General features: G+C 44.8%; 1 protein-coding gene and 1 non-coding gene across 3 annotated transcripts in view; both read right to left on the bottom strand.

Annotated features, from left to right (window-relative positions):
* ZNF777 (zinc finger protein 777) overlaps positions 1-20,874 on the bottom strand; it is a 32,101-nt gene that overhangs the window by 9,963 nt on the left and 1,264 nt on the right. Inside the window, exons 1-4 of one of the 2 annotated variants that reach the window (XM_006088693.3) lie at positions 18,241-20,191; positions 16,691-17,542; positions 14,859-14,985; positions 10,916-11,029 (exon numbers count right to left, since the gene is read on the bottom strand). In XM_006088693.3, the coding sequence (XP_006088755.1) occupies positions 10,916-11,029; positions 14,859-14,985; positions 16,691-17,527 (1,078 nt within the window). In that variant the 5' untranslated portion in view covers positions 17,528-17,542; positions 18,241-20,191. Of the gene's footprint in view, positions 1-10,915; positions 11,030-14,858; positions 14,986-16,690; positions 17,543-18,240; positions 20,192-20,874 lie in introns of those variants that run through there. The other variant, XM_006088692.3, reaches the window with a different exon arrangement.
* LOC111826021 lies at positions 4,379-4,485 on the bottom strand. Its single transcript, XR_002829264.1, has one exon. It is a non-coding gene; the product is annotated as a U6 spliceosomal RNA (small nuclear RNA).

The following is a 20,874-nucleotide window of genomic DNA, read 5'->3' as shown; positions in this document are numbered from 1 at the left end:
TTAATGTCACCAATGGAATCTAAGAATCCCAGCAATTTAAAACCCACCATTCTTCACTTAAAAAACACACCAACAAGGTCTTCTTTGATAGTTGAAATTTTTATATCATTCCTTTCCACCTTGAACTTCTATTTCCATTCCCACTTTGCCCACAGAATTTTATCCCAATAGAAAACATTTTCATGCTTAGAAGCCTTTTACTGATCACCTCATCTACCACTCTGCCACAAAAATGTGTATGTAAATTGAAAGATTAATTTTGCTTTCATTTCTAATAACCACAGGGCTCTAAGTATTCATTTTTTTCATCCCTGGTTTAAGTTACCTTTACTTATTACAACTGTAGGAAGATAAACAATTATTCAAGATAGAAAACAATAAAAAAAAACTGGTTGGAAAAGTATCTTACAAGGATAGGGATTTTTTTTCTCCAATTAGTTAATTTATCTGAAAATGAATATTCTCATTGTTTGAATTAGACTGAGTTCAGAATCCAATCTATTCCTATTTTTCATTTCTATATATAAAAGCTCTGGGAAAGCTCATTTAGATAGATACATAGATGGGCTAGCAGGAGCTTCATTAGGGAATCATCACTCTTCTTTGAATTTCTGAATTATAATTCTACGAAAGCACCTGGTGAACATATCAAAAATTGTTTTTAATGACCTATTAGCTGACAACTTAATTAGTTTCTCTCTCAATTTTGTTAAAAGCAAAGTATTGGAAATGATCTCACTTGCAAAAGAATTTGCCACCTAGGCCCCAAAGCATGAACTTCTGGTCATGTACCCCAACATAAAGGATTGTTTCTTTGTTTCGTGACCCAGAGGGCTTTTATACTTAAGTGAAATGCTCCATAATAAGGTAGAGATGGGTGGAAGGTACCTGTTCTAGACAAAGACCAGCATTTCAGGGGTTGCCTGTGCTGTGCACTCTAGCTGATGTGTTTTATGAATGGGAACAGATGGACTAAAGACCCAGAAATTGAACCTTCAATGCCATCTGTCATGTCTCTTTTGGACCTTGTACCATCAAGGGCATGGGTACCCCAGCTTGAAGACCACTGCCTTCCAACACCTGCCCCTACTTCAAGACCACACTCCAACGTTCCCTACTCTACCAAACTTCTCACAGTGCTTTCAGGGAGCACAGCTGTGCTCTTCTCTGAACTCCTAGTACTCTTCTATTCCTCAGTGTGATATTTAATTCTTTTCCTCTCAAAACATGTATTTACACATTTCCAACCTCCCCCCCATTTGTTAGGTAGTAGAGAAGCCAGTTGTTTTTCCCCAAAAAGGTCTCCCACTTTCAAACAACTTTTGAAAGAATAATGATAACCAACCTGCAATTGTAAGTAGTAATTTGTTCTCCTATTGAAAAAATGAATTGAAGACACATACATTGTGGGAATATAGTTTATGACCAAAGGTAGCTTTTCAAAAAGTTTAAAGCCCGGCTGGTGTGGCTCAGTGGTTGAGTACTGATCTATGAACCAGGAGGTCACAGTTCAATTCCCAGTCAGAGCATATGCTTGGGTTGTGGGCTTGATTCCCTATAGGGGCTGCAGGAGGCAGCCAATCAATGATTCTCTCTCACCATTGATGAGTCATTCATTCATTCTCTCTCTCTCTCTCTCTCTCATTCTCTCTCTCTCTCTCTCTCTCTCTCTCTCCCCCCCTTCCTCTCTGAAATCAATACAATATATTAATAACTAACTAAATAAATAAACAAATGGATTAGACACAACTGGCTTCCTAGGAGAAAAAAAGCTTCATATATTTCATATCAAAATTAATTACTAATGAATCCACAATTTAAACATAAATAATAAAATCTACTAATATTAGAAAAAAGCACAGCCCTTTCTTTCTCTCTTACCCTCCTTCTTTCTTTTTCTTTTTCGACTTTGAGCTGAAGAACCGGCTATTCCTAGACACCAGGGACCTCAGTTATCCCTTCTAGAAGCTGTCTAGTCAGTCATCCAAACATATTTGGTGTACCCAACCCATATTAACTATAATTTTTTGAAAACCATTTTTGTAGTTTTGCCTTGATATTGTTTGGGTATAGGAAACATTTAATTTATGATTTCTCTGTAATCTCTATAATCACGTTTCTTTATAAGAACTTTGATGAGATGGGAAAAATCTGTCCAATAAATTGTTTTCAAATGCATTTTTAATAATTAATAAATCTGGTATATGGTTTAAGTTGTAAATATTTAATTAAACAGTAATTTATAGTTTGCAATTTTATTTTTGTTTTCTGGAACAAAAGATATTTTATTCCATGTTTCAAATATCTTTATAGAATTTGAAAAGCACATAGGTGCAAGGCCTGTGATCATAATGTTTACTGAATAAAATGGGCCAAGTAAGTATTTCTACATTTGATACAAAACACAGACACCATAAAGAAAATTACTGGTAAATTTGAATACATAGAAACTTAAACTTGATAAATTTGAACACATAAAAATGTAAGACAGCTATACTACACACAAATACTATAGAAAGTTAAAGCATAAACTTGGGAGCATGTTCACATTCATAAAACAGAGAAGAGCTGCCCTGGCTGGTGTGGCCCAAAATTTTCTTTTCTTGTGTGTGTTTTTTTTTTAAATATGGAATGCTTCATGAATTTTCATGTCATTGGTTGAATGTCGTCCCAAGCACTGAGAGGTTGCTGGTTCCATTCTAGGTCATGGCACATGCCCAGGTTGCAGGCTCGGTCCCCAATAGGGGCTGTGTAGGAGGCAACTGATTGATGTTTCTCTCTCTCATCAACGTTTCTCTCTCCCCCTCCGTTCCTCTCTTTAAAATCAATAAAAACATATTTAAAAAAAGAGTAGAGCTACTATCTTTAATATTTAAGAAGCTTTTACAAATCAATAATAAAAAAATCAATAGTTCAAAAGAACAATGAGCAAAAGGCAATTCATAAAGTAAGACATACTAGTGGTTAATAAAGGTATAAAAATACACTCAACTTTACTTTTACAGAAGTGGAATGAAAACATCAAAATAGTGTCCTTTCTACTCATCACTTTAGCAAATAATAAAAGGATAAATAATACCTACTATTGCCAAGGATGTGGGGAAACAGGTAGTTTCATGCATAGATGAAGGTCTATAAATTGGAACAATTGATTTAAAGGGCATTTGCTAATATCTATTAAATTTTTAAATGGGTATAACCTTTGACCCAGAAAATATACTTCTAAATAAGTTTCAGACATGTGCACAAAATCTATAATAATAAAAGCATAATATGCTAATTAGACCGGATGTCCTTCCAGACGTCCTTCCTTCCGGACAAAGCCGCTGCCATGGTGGGCGGGAGCCAGGGCCAAGGCCTTTGCACAAATTTTGTGACCAGGCCTCTAGTATATTTATAAAGGACATTTAATAAAGCACTGAAACTTGTAACCACTCTAAGTGTACAAGGATGGAAGTTTATTTAAATAAGTTATGTAAGTAATGCACAGAATGCTATAGTCTTCTATCTACCTAATAATAGAATAATATGCAAATTGGTGGGGACGCCATCACGTAATGACCCATCAGCAGGTTGTGTCCCCGCTCCTTGCGCCAGCCCTGGCAACGGGCCCTGGGACGTGAGGCTCAAGTTCCTGCTCCCTGCACCAGCCCAGGGACATGAGGCTCGTGTCCCCAACCCCTGGACGTGAGGCTTGCGTCCCCAACCTCGGCAATGGGCCCAGGGAATGGGAGGCTCATGTCCCTGCCCCCCTGCGCCGGCCCGGGGGTCCGCAGGCATGGAGAGGCCCCTCCACCATGGGTCCGGCCAAGGGTCCACAGGCGTGCGGAGGTTCACAGGCTTCCGCTGCAGCCTGGCCCAGGGGCAGGGCCATGGCGGGGCCTCCATGAGCCTGTGTCGGAGTCCGCAGGCCTCGCCCAGCTCTGGCCTACCTCTTTGGGGCAATCCATCAAGGAGCCCCGGATGGGTGGGTGGGGCCTACCTCTTTGGGGTGATGGATCACGGGGCTCCCACACTGTGACAGGGCACAGGCCATGCTGGGGGACACCCCTCCCACCCCGAGTGCACGAATTTCGTGCACTGGGCCACTAGTTTTAAAATAACAAGATAGATTTATATGTTCTGACATGTAAAGATGTCAAAGATACAGTATTGAAACAAACTATCTGCCAAACAATAATATACTTCTATGCTGTTTGGATATTTTTTACAATGGGTATGTATTTATGTATCACTTATAAAATTAAGGCTCTGTGTGTGTGTGTGTGTGTGTGTGTGTTACTATTTGCACATAAGTTGGATGGAATAAACTGTTGACTTGTAGGAGAATTATGTGGGACTTTCACTCTCTAAATTTTCTTTTCTTGTGGGTTTTTTAAAAAATATGGAATGCTTCATGAATTTTCATGTCATCCTTGAGCAAGGGAAATGCTAATCATCTTTGTATCATTCCAATTTTAGTATATGTGCTGCCCAAGTGAGCACTGTTATTTTTTTCTTTTTGATGAAACTTTGTTTCACCTTCTCTATCAGCTCTAAGCAAAGAAATGACAGTTCACACTGGCTCTCCAACCTTCTCATGGCTGCACTTCCTGCTAGATTTTTGGTATATTAGCTTTTTAAATCTTTTTAAAAAGTTACACATGTATACAGGTCAGAGGATTGAACAGTGCTTCAAAACTTGTTCTTAAAAAGCTCTCCGCGCCCTGGCCAGTGTGGTTCAGTTGGTTGGAGTGTGGTACCATACACAAAAAGGCCATGGGTTTGATTCCCAGTCAGGGCATATACCCAGGTTTCGGGGTAAGTCAGGGTGCCTATGGGAGGCATCTGATCGATGTCTCTTTCTCTCTCTCCCCACCCACTTTCTCTCTAAAATAAATAAAAAACATATCCTCAGATAAGGATTAAAAAATAAATAAATAGGCTTTCCTCCACCCCAACTCCTTATTACCAGCTCCCCAGAGACAATCACTTTCAATTCTTCTAGCTGATGTTTTGTCACATACTTTTATAACTCTAAGTAACATACTTAGGTTGCTACTCCTTGAATTTTCAATTTTATCAGGAAAGAGTGTTGGATTTTGTCAAATGCCTTTTCTGCATCATTTGATATGATTATGTGATTTTTGTCTCTCAATTTATTTATGTGATGTATCATGTTTATTGATTTGCTGATATTGTATCAGCCTTGCATCCCTGGAATAAATCCCACTTGGTCATGGTGTATGATCTTTCTAATGGAGCGGTTCTCAACCTGTGGGTCGAGACCCCTTTGGGGGTCGAACAACCCTTTCACAGGGGTCGCCTAAGACCATCGGAAAACACATATATAATTACATATTGTTTTTGTGATTAATCACTATGCTTTAATTATGTTCAATTTGTAACAATGAAAATACATCCTGCATATCAGATATTTACATTATGATTCATAACAGTAGCAACATTACAGTTATGAAGTAGCAACGAAAATAATTTTATGGTTGGGGGTCACCACAACATGAGGAACTGTATTAAAGGGTCGCGGCATTAGGAAGGTTGAGAACCACTGTTCTAATGTAATGCTGGATCTGATTTGGTAGAATTTTATTGAGGATTTTAGAATTTTCAATTTTAAGTGTAATCTATTGATTTCCAAGAGCTCTAGGTCAGGACCATCTCTTCCTCATCCAGCCATATTCTTCCAAGTCCCTGATCCTTCCAGTTTAGCTTATAATTCTGATTGGATCAATACAGTCTACTATAAGCACTGTTCAATGCCCTTTTTGCTTTTCCTTGGAGCTAATAATTTTTTTCCTTGGCTTACTATTATCATGAACTCTCCCCCAAACCTGCTCTGTAACTCTCTTCTCAAACAATGCAAAAATTGGGTATTTCTCAATGTCAGATACTTGAAAAAAAACTTCTGAAACCTCCTAATGTGCTCCAGTCTGGCCTGGTTGCTTCCAGGTGCACAGCTGTCTTTTAGGGTTTCCACAGCACCCAGGATTCCCTTCATCTCTCTTATGTTGGAGCTCCTAAGCCTTTCTGGGTTTACTTCCCCATTTTGAGAATGGAGGCATAGGAGACTGTGAACACCTCAAAATGTCTCAATTTCACTCTCATAATGAATTAACAGTCTAGCTAGATATCACATTCTACAACAGTTGGATGATATTTTCCAATTTTAAAATTTAAAGGAATTTGAAGGCATTGCTTTACTGTCTTGTAGCTTCCAATACTGCTTAAAAGTCCAGAGCCATTCTATCTTGTTCCTTTGTGTGAACCCATTTTTTCTCTCCACAAATTTGCAGGGTCTCCTTTATCCTCAGTGTCTTTGAAATTTCTTGCTGCAGCATCTAAGGTGTGGGTTTATTTCCATCCATTGTTCTGGACAGTTGGTGGGGACTTTTTCAATTTGGAAAACCATCTCTTTCGAAGCTGGGAATTTTTCTTTCTTTGTGTAAAATTTATTTTTTTATTATTTTTATTTTTCAATTATAGTTGACAGTTTCAGTTGTAGCTGGAAATTTTTGTTGAATTATTTTGTTGCTAATTCCCTTCTTTTTGTTTCTGCTATTCTTTTTTTCTGGTATTCCCAATGTCTGGAAATTGGACTTTCATCCTTCCATTTTCTTATTCGTTCCCTATTTTCTTTTTTTGCCTTTTTGCTTTATTTTCTGAGATGTGCAGTCTATGTTATATACTAACACTGTTATGATCTTTTAATTTGTATTACACACACACACACACACACACACACACACACACACGCCCGGTGCACGAAATTCGGGAGTGGGGGGGGGGGTCCCCTCAGCCCAGCCTGCACCCTCTCCAATCCGGTACCTCTTGGGGGATGTCCGACTGCCAGTTTAGGCCCAATCCCAGGGCCTAAATTGGCAGTCAGACATCCCTCTCACAATCCTGGACCACTGGCTCCTAATTGCTCACCTGCCTGCCTGTCTGGTCGCCCCTAACTGCCCCCCTGTGCCGGTCTGGTCGCCCCTAACTGACCCCTGCTGCTGGCCAGGTCGCCCCCAACTGCCCCCCACTGGCCAAGTTGCCCCTCACTGCCACCCCTGCCCGCCTAATCACCCCCAACTGCCTCCCCCACCAGCCTGGTCGCCCCCAACTGCACATCCCCCACCGGCCTGGTTGCCCCTAACTGCCCCTCCTGTCGGCCTGGTCACCCCTACCTGCCCCCCTGCTGGCCTGTTCACCCCTCACGGCCTGCTGTTCAGTCATTTGGTCATCCCTCACTAACCCCCCTGCTGGCCTGGTCACCCCACGCAGCCTGCTTGTTCAGTCCTTTGGTTATTCTTCACTAACCCCCCTGCTGGCCTGGTTGTAGGCAGCCATCTTGTGAGGGCATGAGAGTTAATTTGCATATTACCTCTTTATTATGTAGGACATATATTTACACACACACACACACACACACACACACACACTTGTTGTTATTGATCCTTACCCAAAGATATTTTCCCATTAATTTTTAGAGAGAGTGGAAGGGAGGGGGAGAGAGAAAAACACTGACGTGAAAGAGACACATTGATTGGTTGCCTCCTGCATGTGGCCTCGAGCCTGCAACTGAGGTACATGCCCTTGACCAGAATCAAACCCTGGACCCTTCACTCTGCAGGCTGATGCTCTATCCACTGAGCCAAACCAACTAGGGCTATTAAATTTTTAATTTTGAATAGCTCCTTCCTATCCTTTTTTAAAAAATAAGCATTGTACTTTTGTGTCATAGATGCATTCACTTTAACTCTCTTAGGATTATATTAAGTCTGTATGTACTTAAACACTCTTTTGCCCCCTCTCTGCATGGTCTCTGTTGTCTCAAAATTTATTTTTTCTGGCTTTTTCCCCTTTGGTCTCTGTATATTAGAGGCTTTTCTCGAATGTCTTGTGGTTCTTGGCTGTCCATTTATATTAAAGTGGAACACTCAGAAGGGAACTGAAAGTTTGGTGCATTCAGGTAGCGTTTGCTGACCACGCACCTCCCAGTAGGATGATTTCTTTGGGTCATTTCAATGGGAAATTTCTTGGATGGTCCCAAAAGTCTCCCTATAAAACTCTTCCAATATCCCACCCTGAGGGTTTAATCCTGGATGTCAGCGTTATTTTGGGAGAGAAGTTAGGGAAGAAGGATGGTGATCTCAACATCTGGATATCAACTCTTACTTATTCCCTTATTTTCAGCATGGGAAATTGTGCCTGGTGCTCATGTTCAGAAACCCTCTTGTTCATCCTCTCCAGAAAATGTTTTGGTCCTCTACCAGGGCTGGGAGAGGCAGAGAACAGAAATGGGGGGAAGCAATGAAGAGGGTAGTGCCTTAAAGGCCTCTTTAAAAGCTGTTCCACATTGCCCAGCCAGCGAGTGTGACCTATGAACCAGGAGGTCATGGTTCGATTCCCAGTCAGGGCACATGTGCAGGAGGCAGCTGATCAATGATTCTCTCTCATCATTGATGTTTCTATGTCTCTCTCTCCCTCTCCCCTCCTCGCTGAAATCAATAAAAATATAAAACATAAAAAATAAATAAAAGCTGTTTCACAAATCCTAGTTTAGCCTGACCTTTACCCCATCTCCAAAGATACCTGAAATCTCTGGTACTAATTCCTGAGTCCTGAATGTGGTTGGGTGGAGTGAAAATCAGGTTTTTGCTCAGCTTTCCCCAGTATCAATTTTGGATGCAGCTTTCTAAATCGGTCATCATCTAGCCACTTGCTTTCAGGCTTCCAAAATCTAGTTGCTGTTGTCTCCTTGTCCATTTGTTTGAAAGTTCCTTCACTCTGGTTTTAGTAGGATTTGGGGGGAGATGGGGTAAACACATGTTCAATCCGTTAAACCCGTCATTATTCACACTTTTTTAAAAAAATTTTTTAATGAATAAGAATACATGCTCACTTCAGAAAATTCTGCAAACTACCGAGAAATGTGATTTTGGTATGGTTGCATCCATTATTTTTTCCCTTTTGTTTACATCACTGACTTCATGTTGTATTGACATTTTCCAATTCTACATCATTAACTTTCCCATCAAAATTTCCAGTAGGCTTTAGCAATCCCCACCTTAAGCAAACAACTATGGAACTATGAACATTCTCAATTTTCTAGACTTTTCCTCCTTGGTATACCGCTGGGTCTAGCTCAGGGCTGGCTTTGCAGCCCCCCTTGTAAGGGAGAAGACACATGGACAGACAGGTTATGGGCGTGTTTGGGGCTCTGGTAACTGCAGATTCTCAGCACAACTCTGCTATCCAGAGGCCAGGGCCTCTGGTTTCACACAGAGGTGTGAGATCAAGGCCAACCCTGAAGCACAGTTCCCATGCGCTCCCCTCCTCCCTCCCGGTCAGGCTCCAAGTGGCTAGAGATGGTTAGTGGGACAAATGGCACATTCCAGCCACACAAGGCAGCCTCTGTGAGGCTGCAACTTCCCACAGAAGCTCCAGCCATGGATGTGCATGTGCCAGAACAAACTGCCTAGAGCACAGTAGGTGGGGTTCTTTGCTTTTCAATTCTGGCCCCAGTCTGTAGGAGGCCCACCTGTGAAAAGGGTGTGACAAGTGGACAGAGGAAGGGGAGCGATACTCTCATTCCAGCCCTTGCAACTAGATGCTAGCAGAGCAGCACCTTGACCACAAGACCACACTGGAACATCCAAATCACCTCTCCCATACACTCATTCTTGGCCTCACAAGTCTTTTTCCTTATTTCTTCTACTCTGAATCTCTCTATTTCCACACAGCCCTTGTTTTTGGATGTAACCAAAGATTTCATATATATACTTACTTTCCTCCAAGCAAAAGATCACTCTGTCACATGCCACACTTTGCCCCAACCCCCCACTCTCATCTACTTTTAAATTCATCTTTGTTGTCTGCCGGATGAATTCAGGAAAAGCCACTCCCTTTGATTCAAATCTCCAGGCAAATCTTGAGAGAGTAATTGACACTATTTTTCTCTGAGACATGCCAGCACTTATTTTCCACAGGGTCTGTCATTTCCATGAGTGACCTTTGCTCTTAGTCCTTCATGTTTCATCTTTGGAGCCAGTTTATAGGTCCTAGAATCAATGACATTTCCTCAAAATAAAACCTGACTGTTGGCCCCAATGATCACCTTCCAAGATCACCAATGACAGCTGGCCATGAAGGACAAGGACCTGCTTCCACTGAAGACCTTCAAGGTAAGTCATGCAAGTCCAAAGGTAATTCCAAACTAGAAGTTCCCAAAGTGAACTACACACCATGAAAGCACCACAGAGTAAGTGCGCAAGTAACCGAATGCCCAGTGTGGAAAGGACGAGCCCCACAGAATGACAACAGCTGGTGTTTACTGGGCCATCACTACATGCCAGTCACCACACAGGCCCTACATATTAGTACCAATCCTATTTAATAGATGAAGAAATGAGGCCTCCAAAAAGGCTGAGTAACTAAACTCATACTGCTGATAAGCAGACAAACTGGGATTTAAACAAAGGCAGCCAGACACTTGAGCCACATGGCCAGTCCTCTCTGCTGCCTCCATCTAACGCCCTGTATAGACACTGCCCTGCACATTGGAGGATGTTTCAGGTAAAGCCACGTCTGTCCCTAGTCCACTGACCAGCTACAGGATCCGGATGTGGCCCTTCTCCAGGGAGCTCTAGCATGTATGAGCACCCTGACAAGTGACCATCTTTCTTTCAGTTCTTGTTTTGTTTCCTGTAGACTGAGGTGACACTCAGTTATGACAAAATTCCCTGAGACAAGGAACCCAACAGCAGACCTACTTATCAGCCTGGTGATCAAGGAGACCCCAGCACCTGCAGATGGACCTCCTTCCTGCACGCAGCTGGCTAACATATCTGACCAGGGTTTACACTGGATTATAACTCTGAAAGATCTAGAAGGCAGGTCTCTGGGCTGCCTGGCAGCCACTCACCAGCACTGGGGTCTGCAGGCGGTTCGCCCTCCTCTGAGTCTTCTTGCTCCTGCATGGTTGGCCTCTCCCCACGCTCCATCTGTGACATGAGGTCTGGTTTAGAAATTGCATAGTCTGGGAAGAGGGAAGGAAAGAAGGTATAATATGGGGTGAGGTTGCACTGGATGCTGCCAATGTGTCACCTGTGTGAGTGTGATACCATGGCAGCTTCCCTAATTTGCAGCTAACAATGCTGGAAAAGAAATGAGCCACGTTTCCAGCCCTTTTCTTGGGGCCCACTGTGTGTGTACACGTGCACATGGATGTGTGTGTTAGCCATGTACTATGTCCTCCCATGCGGGGTCCGGCAGTAGGGCTCTACCTGCCACCAACGAAAACTGGCTCTTTTGTCACTGTCACACCTGTTGTTCAGGTTTTTCATGACAAAGGCACAAGATATTTAAGTTTTTATAAAGTACAAAACTATCCTGATAAACTCTAGAAGCCATAACATAAAATACTGATAAATTTCCGTATATTAAAAAGGCTTAAAGTTATTTGGAAATAAAGTTAAAAGATGAAGAAACATGGAGGAAATATCATTATACACACACATTTGCCATATGTAAAGCAAATGGCTAATATCCATAATTATATATAAAAAGTCTCTACAATTAGTGAAAAATAAAAAATCAAAGATAATAGGTAATTCATAGAAGAATGCAAATGGCCAGTAAACACATGAAATGATAAACAAGTTCACCAATCATCAAAGAAATACAAATTAAGATAATGAGGTGTCATTTTTCACCCATCAGAAAAGACAAATTTTTTTGTTTTAATTTTTTTTAGAAAAGACAAATATTTAAAATAGAAGAACATCAGTAGGGCCAGGGTGTGGAGAAAAGGCATTCTCACACACCATTGCATAAACATACAGGGCCTCTGGAGGGCACTATAGCAGTGACCATGATATTATTGTAAATGTGCACCCTCTTTACTCCAAAACCCACTTCTAGGAATCTGTGCCAGTGAAATACTTCTAAGTGCACAGACACACAGAGATGTTTTATGGCAACACTCTAACAGGGAGAAGACAGAATCCAGTGGTTGCCCATTAAATGCCCAGTGTTCATCTCCCCAAGCAAGCTTATGTGTGTTGACATGAAAAGCTGTCTGTGACCTGCCATTAGGTGAAATGAGTGAAGGATCCCATTGGTGCAAACCACAAACTGCATGTGCATGAGTGCAAGCATCGTGTGTTATGTCTGCATGTGCACAAAAAATATGGAAAACTGCCCTGACCGGTTTGACTCAGTGGATAGAGCGTTGGCCTGCGGACTCAAGGGTCCCAGGTTCGATTCCGGTCAAGGGCAAGTACCTTGGTTGCGGGCACATACCCAGTAGGGAGTGTGCAGGAGGCAGCTGATCGATGTTTCTAGCTCTCTATCCCTCTTCCTCTCCCTTCCTCTCTGTAAAAAATCAATAAAATATATTTTAAAAAAATATGGGAAACCACGCAGGCCAGTGGGTCTGAGGTGGTTACCTCTGGGGAGTGGTACTGGTGCGAGGGTGGGGGATGCTCTTTATTATATAAATCTAAATTGCTGATTTTTCATAATTACGTATGTACTTTAAAAAGAAAAGAAAAAAAAAACAAATTAAAAAGAGAAAAGTTATCCTATGAAGAGATGTGTATGAAATTACCAACTCTAGCAAGAATCAACATTTCTATACAACAGTGTGTTTAATATTTTTAAACTGTTTTGTGTGCCCAAAAAGTTCTCCATATCAGAGAAAAGGATACACATCTACACTAATAAAAGAGAAACATGGTAATTAGCGTACGACCGCTACCCTTCCCATTGGCTAATCAGCATATCCTTATGCAAATTAACTGTCAGCCAAGATGGCGGCCGGCAGCCAGGCAGCTGGAAGCGAACATGAGGCTTGCTTGCTCCAGTGACTGCAGACTCCAACCTTCACCGCCTGCGCTGCCGGCCTCTGAGCTGCAACTCTAAGAAACTATGTTGCAAATACAGAAGCTAAACAAAACACCAGAAACAAGCTTTCAGCCAGCCAGGACCTCAGAGCTAGAGTTATACATTGTTTCAATTATAGCAGCGGAAGCCTCAGAGCTAGAGCCAGAGCTAAAGCTGGCCCAGAATAAAAAGAAAAAAAAAAAAGGAGTGGTTGGGAGCTTCAGTCAATTGCCAGCCTGAAAGCAGCCCTCAGCTCCTCACCCAGACTGGCCAGGCACCCCAGTGGGGACCCCCACCCTGAAGGGTATGTGACCAGCTGCAAACAGCCATCATCCCCTCATCCAGGCTGGCCGGGCACCCCAGTGGGGACCCCCACCCTGATCCAGGACACCCTTCAGGGCAAACCAGCCGGCCCCCAGGCCTCTATCCTATATAGTTAAAGGGTAATATGCCTCCCAGCACCGGGATCAGTGGAGCTGTGAGGCCTCCTGGCACCGGATCAGCGTGACAGGGGGCAGCGCCCAAACCCCCTGATCGCCCTGCGGCTCTGTGTGTGACAGGGTGTGGCGCCCCAACCCCCCCCCCCCCACAGGCCCTGCTCTGTGTGTGATGGGGTAGAGCCATACCCTCCCCATTGGCCCTGCCCTGAGTGTGACAGTGGCGGCGCCCCAACCCCCTGATCCGCCCTGCTCTGTGGGTGACAGGGGGCAGTGCCCTAACTCCCCTATCAGCCCTACTCTGTGAGTGACAGGGGGGAGCTCCTCAACCCCCTGATGGGCCCTGCTCTGTGCATGACAGGGGGGAGCTCCCCAACCCCGATTGGCCCTGCTCTGTGCGTGACAGGGGGCAGCGCCCCAACCCCCTGATTGGCCCTGCAGAGTACGGAGCCCCAACCCCCCTGATGGGCCCTGCTCTGTGAATGACAGGGGGCAGTGCCTCAACCCCCTGATTGGCCCTGCTCTGTGCGTCACAGGGGGTGGCGCCGCAACCTCCCCATCGACCCTGCCTTGAGTGTGATAGGGGGCGGTGCCCCAACCCCCCAATCAGCCCTACCCTGAGCGTGACTGAGGGTGGCATCGCAACCTCCCAATCCACCCTGCTCTGTGCATGACAGGGGGCGGTGCCCCAACTCCCCAATCGGCCCTGCTCTGAGCCTGACCAGGGGCTGCACCTAGGGATTGGGCCTGCCCTCTGCCACCCAGGAGCAGGCCTAAGCCAGCAGGTCGTTATCTTCCGAGGGGTCCGACTGCGAGAGGGCACAGGCCGGGCTGAGGGACCCCCGTTCCCCCCGCCGAGTGCACAAATTTTTGTGCACCGGGCCTCTAGTAAAACTATAGTTGTCTTAGGTTTTCATCTTTAAATATTCTTATTTAATGATATTCTTACTTAATGAAGACAACAATAATCCCTAGACTTTGGGGTGAGAGAGAGCTCAGTGAAACTGACTTCCTGGTGGGGACCTAGGACCGCCCTGGGTCACAGCCCCTCTCTACATAGGGGGATGGGAACCTAGGGGACATAAGCCAACAGATGACAGTGTTCGGTCACCTGAACAGTAAAACAGGAGTGCTCACCTCTGTTCCTAACTCCCTTATTGAGGATGAGGAGGATTAAGTAATATGATTCTTGTAAAGCACCTTACATTTGCTTAATAACAGTTTGCTGGACAAACTAATTTTAAAATATACATATAGGGCCCATGGGGAAAATAATACAAGGTGAGGGACCCCTGAGATCCGAGTCTGCCTTCTCCCCTTGCCCCAGTGGCTTTTCCAGGACCACTTCATGAGCTGTCCTGATCTGGGATGTACTGATATACTTAAGTATATGAGCACCGGTTTTTCTAATCTCTTGTGTTCTCTAACATTCAGTCTCCCTTGTTCTCAACTACTGGTAGTACTGGAGTTCAGAACTCCCAACGGTTCCAAATGAACCTCAAGCTTGTGTCAAGGCAGCCCCGGCGAGTGAAGCCCTCTCCTTACCCATGGAAACCAGAGACTCGTAGTTGCCCCTCATCACGTTCTTGTATAGCTCCTTCTGCCACTCGGACAGGTTCCCCCACTCCTGCTCCGAGAAATGGACGGCGACATCATCAAACGTGACAGGGACCTGAAACCACAGGACAAGCTCAGCTGGAACCCACTGGAGGGTTGTCACAGGTCCTCGGCTGCCAAATCCCAAGGAAGCAAATGGCTGCAACCCCCTGGCCTGGTTCAAGCACCTCTTCTTAGGTCCAGAGTGGGAAGGGCCCAAAAGCATAGCCCTGGGATGTGACCAAGGGGTCTAGCCAGGCTTGGGCCACTGTTCTGACACCACAGAGTAAGGACTTTATCTTGTCTGGTTCTTTTCCTCTCAACAGGATAGCTCTCACTGCTGTAAAGCCTGGTGTGCAGACCAGCAGCAAGAGCTAGGGAACTTGCTAGAAATGCAGGCTCTCAGGCCCCACTGTAAGCCCACTAATCATATTCTGCTTTTAGTAAGCAACCCAGGTGATTCACATACACAATAAAATTGGATAAGTGCTGGCCTCAAGAATATAGTCCAAGTTCTTTCCTAAAGGATGGGAAAAGCGGCAGCAGCACAAAAGACTGGAAAGAAATCTGGTCCACATTCAGATTCTTACAGAATCTTCTGGAAAATAATATTAAAACCTAATGTTTGTGGTTTTGGCTCAGTGGATGGAGCGCTGGCAAGCGGACCGAAGGGTCCCAGGTTCAATTCTTTTTTTTTTTTTTTTTTTAATAAAATTGGATAAGTGCTGGCCTCAAGAATATAGTCCAAGTTCTTTCCTAAAGGATGGGAAAAGCGGCAGCGATCAGCTGCCTCCTGCACATCTCCCACTGGGGAAGTGCCCGCAACCCAGGTACATGCCCTTGACCGGAATCGAACCTGGCCCTAGCTGGTTTGGCTCAGTGGATGGAGCGCTGGCAAGCGGACCAAAGGGTCCCAGGTTCAATTCTGGTCAAGGGCAATATGCCCGTGTTGCGGGCTCAATCCCCAGTAGGGGGCGTGCAGGAGGCAGCCGATCAATGATTCTCTCATCATTGATGTTTCTCTCTCTCTCTCTCTCCCCCCCCCTTCCTCTCTGAAATCAATAAAAAAATTTTTTTTAAAAACCAAAAACCTAATGTTCTCTAGTGTTTTTAGGCTCCTTCTTGAAATCATATTATTACTGGCATTTACATGATTTATAAGTCAACTGATAAAAATGTTGAGTTCAGCCTAGCTGTGTGTGGCTCAGCTAGTTAGTGCACCAGGAGGTTGAGGTGCGATTCCAGGTCTGGACACATGCCTAGGTTGCAGATTTGATTCCCGGGTGGGGGCAAGTATGGGAGGCAACCAATCGATGCTCCTCTCTCTAAAATTCAGCGAAAACAAAACCTCACATGAGGATTGAGAGAAAAAACAAAAAACATTGAGCCCAAACCAAGCCCCATACTATTTCCCGAGTTCTCCCTCCCTAGTGGTGAATGGCTAATTCACACTCAAGAGGACTGACTACATCTCTATACCTGGGCCTTTGCTCTGTGTTCTCATCCTCTCAGACATCATGGACTGAACGCCCTTCTAAATCAACACTTCCTGATCACTAGGACCTTCCTCTGATCTATTAACCTATGCTTTTATCAACAGGAGAAATAATTTAAGGGTGGTGTGTCCTGTTCTTAATAGAGCGATGCTGACAACCAACCAGGTATCATTATATTTTTTTCTTCTCAACCATCACTTTCCCCTTCTTTTACATTTAACTACATTCCTAAAACATATTCTAATTCAGATCACTCCTTGGGAGCCCCAGTTGGGACAGGGTTACCTTGGGAACTTCTCCATTGTTGCCTGGGGGCAGCCGCAGGATCCAAAAATTCCTGTTTTTCAGCAGGTTCTCCATGTTCTCCAGCCGCCTCTGCAGCAGCCCGTACTCCTGCAGCAGGGTCCCCAGCACAACCCATTTGCTCTCCAAGTGGTTTGCAAACTCCACGGCCGTCTTCTCACAGTCAGCTATCTTTTTCTCATTTGTCCCCGTCCGTCCCTCCAGCGTCAGTAGCCGCATGGCCTGGGCCTCTAGTTTCCTCTCCACCGCTTGGACAGCAGCCCACACGGCCAAGCGGGTGATCTCCGCCGTTGGGAGTGGCGTGTCCTTCTGGGCTGCAGAAGAGATGTGGAAGGGGGTTTCCTTTTGGGACACTGGGCTCTGGAGCAAGGGGTCCATGTCAGCCTCGGGAACTGTGGGGGAGAGAGGGAGGGGGTCTTTCTCAGGAACTTCAGGGGAGTGGAGTGAGGCTTCCTGGTGGTGGGCGGAGTGAGAGAGAAGTGAGATTTCTTGTTCAGCAGCACATGGGGGTGGATACCGGGTCTCTTCCTGGGAAGTCAGGGGACCCTGGAGCTGTGTCTCTTGCTCAGAGGCTGCAGGGTACAGGAGTGAGGGTGCCTTCTGGAGGATGTGCGGCATGCGGCTGGAGGTCTCTTGCTTGGGAGTGAGGGGTAAGGAGCCTTGCCGGGGAACAGAGGGAGACAAAGAAGGCATTTCTTTGGGGGGAAGAACACGGGACTGGAACAGGGCTTCTCGGGGGAGTCCAGCAGGGGCCTGCCGTGGCGTTTCCTCTGGCAGGACATTGGGGAATGACAGAGGCGATGAGCGCTGGGTCTCCATGTCCAGCTGTTGGACCTGTTCAAGGAAAGGGCAGGAGTAAAGGCCAGTCTACAGCTAGCAAAATAAATGCCAGATACACACATTAATAGGGCACTGATAGCAATGTGTGCTGTGGATATGAATCTTCCTGAAAACCTAGCACTCATTCAGACATCAATTACAAAACCATTAACAACAAACAGAAGATGGTTATGCCACCTTCTTCTCTTCATAGAGCCAGTTCCTTTTTCACAATATACTTTCCATGGGTACCATCTTAGGAGTTGTAGTGTTGGAGAGGAGAAAGGGTACTGGTCTTGAATTAGAGCACGTGGCTCTCAGGCCTGTCCACACCTATTTCTGCCAATGTCTTTCTGGCCCAGTCATTTTACCCCTCTGTTCTCAGTGTCCTCATCCATCAAATGCCACACATCCTGCTACCTCACTGAGTTGAGCATTCTTTAATAAAATAAAACCCTGGAAAACGACAGAGCAGAATTTTGTCAATGCCAGGCATGGTTCCTATGCCCAGACTCCCAGCAAGGTGGGAGGTGATCTCAGGTGGGGCCAGTGCTGTCAACTGACCTACCTCAGAGGTAAGTCATCTGGCCCCCTGCTTCTACTCGAATTGTCAATGGTGCCCATGTTCTTTTTCCCACTTTGTCCAATAGTGAAGACACACAATGACCTTAAGTTTTACTGACCATTTGATAAAAGCTGAATTGTTGACTTACCAATAAAATTCTTTAGAGTTTTATGGTGTGGGTTGGCTTTGACATGTTACATGGACACAGCCCCTACTGGAGGCTGAATGGCCTTCTGGACATTCCAAGCTGACTTCTGCTCTAAGCAAGGAGACTGGCAGAGGCATGGCATTTCAACACTCCTAGGGAGGTCCCTTGGGCAGATGGTCTACTTCGTGGTCTGGGTTCCTCCCTATGGTTTGTGAGGTGGGAAACGAGGAAGAGGCCTGCCAGGGCTGGAAGCAGAGCTAAAGTCTGCCAGTTTTGTTATGCATGTCAAGATTGGAGGGGATGAGAACCCAAATAAAGACTGATTCCTTTTGGGATTTCAATTAGTCATACTCTCCCTGTTCCCCACCTTGACACATCCATGTTGAGAGAATTCTTTTGTCATCAGGGATGTGAAGCCAACATCTGCATGATGAGTTCCCCATTTACCTATCCAGACAACCAATAGCTTTACTGAAACTGAACAGAATCTCTCCTATAACGTTTGCCCATTTCCTCATCAGCTTCCTTCAATGAATCTACCAAATGCCAATTACTATGCACCAAATACTAGGGATCTTTAAAGTAATTGAAATCCCCATTTTCTTTGTTTGAAAATTAACATATCCCTTGTGTCCAGTCTGAGATATAGTACGTGCTTAATAAATGGCTGGTGAATGAATAAATAGTATAAACTGTTGAGTTATGAAAAAAATTATTAAGGTAAATAAAAGTTCCTTCAGTCTTGTATCAAAGGTCATCTAAACCTATTTATACTTCTATTACCATCTTTCTTTTCTCTGTTCATTCATTCACTTATGAGTCGATTAACTAAGACACTATCACATTTGTAAGCCAAGGATGAAAGGCGTAAGACTTTATTCTGGCAAGAGAATTCGGAGGTAGTATGATACAACAGCTCTACAGCTAACCAGACAGACATGACAGCTATTTGTCGGGAGATGCCTAACGATTACTCCACATTTATGTTCATGAATTGTGTTAAACATTTTAAAAGGTTATCTCATTGAATCTTCAGGAAACCCTATGAAACAGGGACTACTAGAATTGTTACCCACTCTTTGCACATGAAGACCCTGAGGCAGAAGAGCCTAAGTAATTGCCCAAGGTCACAAAAATGATCTGGCTCCGGGGGCCGGGTCTCAGTTCACACTAGGTCACCCCCAGGCCTTATCTATCAACAGAGGCAGCTGGTTAGTGCTCTGAATCCTTTTCACCTCTGCGATTCAGAAGCTTGGAGGTTAAACAAAGATCTCTGGGAGGTTCTGTGGTGGGGGAGGTGGATGGCCCTTCTGGAAAAGACATTGCCATTTAAAGCTGGGGTCAGGGATCCCTTTGAAAACCTAATGAAAGTTGCGGATTCTCCCCCTCAAAAAATGCACATGGGCACATACACAAAATTCTGCAAAAACTTTCAAGGTGTTCACAGACCCCTAAAGCTGAGGGCTCATCAACAACTAAGCCACCTCTCAACTCTTCACTCTTCCCAGGTGAGGGCAAGACTGGACGGCCCTCTGGGACGGGAACCTCAGACATAGGGAAAGTGACTAGCGTAATGCAACACAATAGGCACGTTATGGCCCCATCCTCTGAGGGGATTAGGGCATTTGCCTACAAGTAGTAGGAAGAAGGGAAAATCCCCTGGGGGCCAAGTTAGTCTCCCTGAGTAATTCAGGGGTTTAACCAAAACAATGAAAACAAGCCCAGCACAGTAAATACATCCAGCAGAGTAAGACATCTTTACCAACCAGTCTAATCAGAGCTCAAAGGAAAACACCATTTCTTTGCTTTCTATTATTAGACTGTCTCTCTCCATTTCCGGATTTGGAAGACTATGGAGGGATGAGGGGGCCACAGGAGCATGTCCCCTCCAATGCCCCCAAATAAAGCCCCCTTGCTATCTTCCCATAATGGCTTTATATTACCTTAAGCAGAGAGAAGTGGCCCAAGAGAGGGATGTAAATATTACCTCTAAGATTCATAGGCTGTATTCTCCAGCTGTAGGGGAGACAGAATTCTTCTGAACTGTATTGTATGGGATTTAACTGTCCCTCCCTACCCCATGTCTCCGGAGTGAATGGGGTCTTTAGGATTCATGCCATGTTAGCAGAAACATACATAACCTTACATGTCTGATTTATAAAGAAAGCTGTGCCGTTGTGATGCACCCAGAATTATATGGGGCCCTGCAGACCTAAGCCTGGAGGTAGACATTTTTAAATCCTCATTTTATGTTATTTTTTACAAAGAGTTTGGTTATCATCATTTAAGAACCGAGAGGCTCTTTAGAAAGCCATATATCCTGACCCCTTCCTGTGCACAACGGGAAACTGAGGCTCGGAGGTACACAGGCGCCCATGCAGCGATCCCCCCAGAGCCGCTGCCGCACCTCCAAGAGCAGGTCTGCGGGGAGGTTTCCGGGCAGATCGTGGTGACTGGCCGCCGGAAGAGTCACATCAGCCCCCCAACCCTTCGAGCTCGCGCCCCAGACCCCATCCGTCTGGACACCCGAAGTTCGTCCCGGGCCCTCCATACGCAGAGGCTGGAGGCCAAGACGCCGAGGCCGAGGTTAATTACACCGTCTTCTTTCTTATTTGTGTTTTTTTTTTATTTTTT

Source organism: Myotis lucifugus, unplaced genomic scaffold (assembly GCF_000147115.1).
Source record: "Myotis lucifugus unplaced genomic scaffold, Myoluc2.0 scaffold_51, whole genome shotgun sequence".
Classification (NCBI taxonomy): Eukaryota; Metazoa; Chordata; class Mammalia; order Chiroptera; family Vespertilionidae; genus Myotis; species Myotis lucifugus.
Note: the sequence above shows the minus strand (reverse complement) of the source record. Positions and strands in the feature narration are given on the sequence as shown.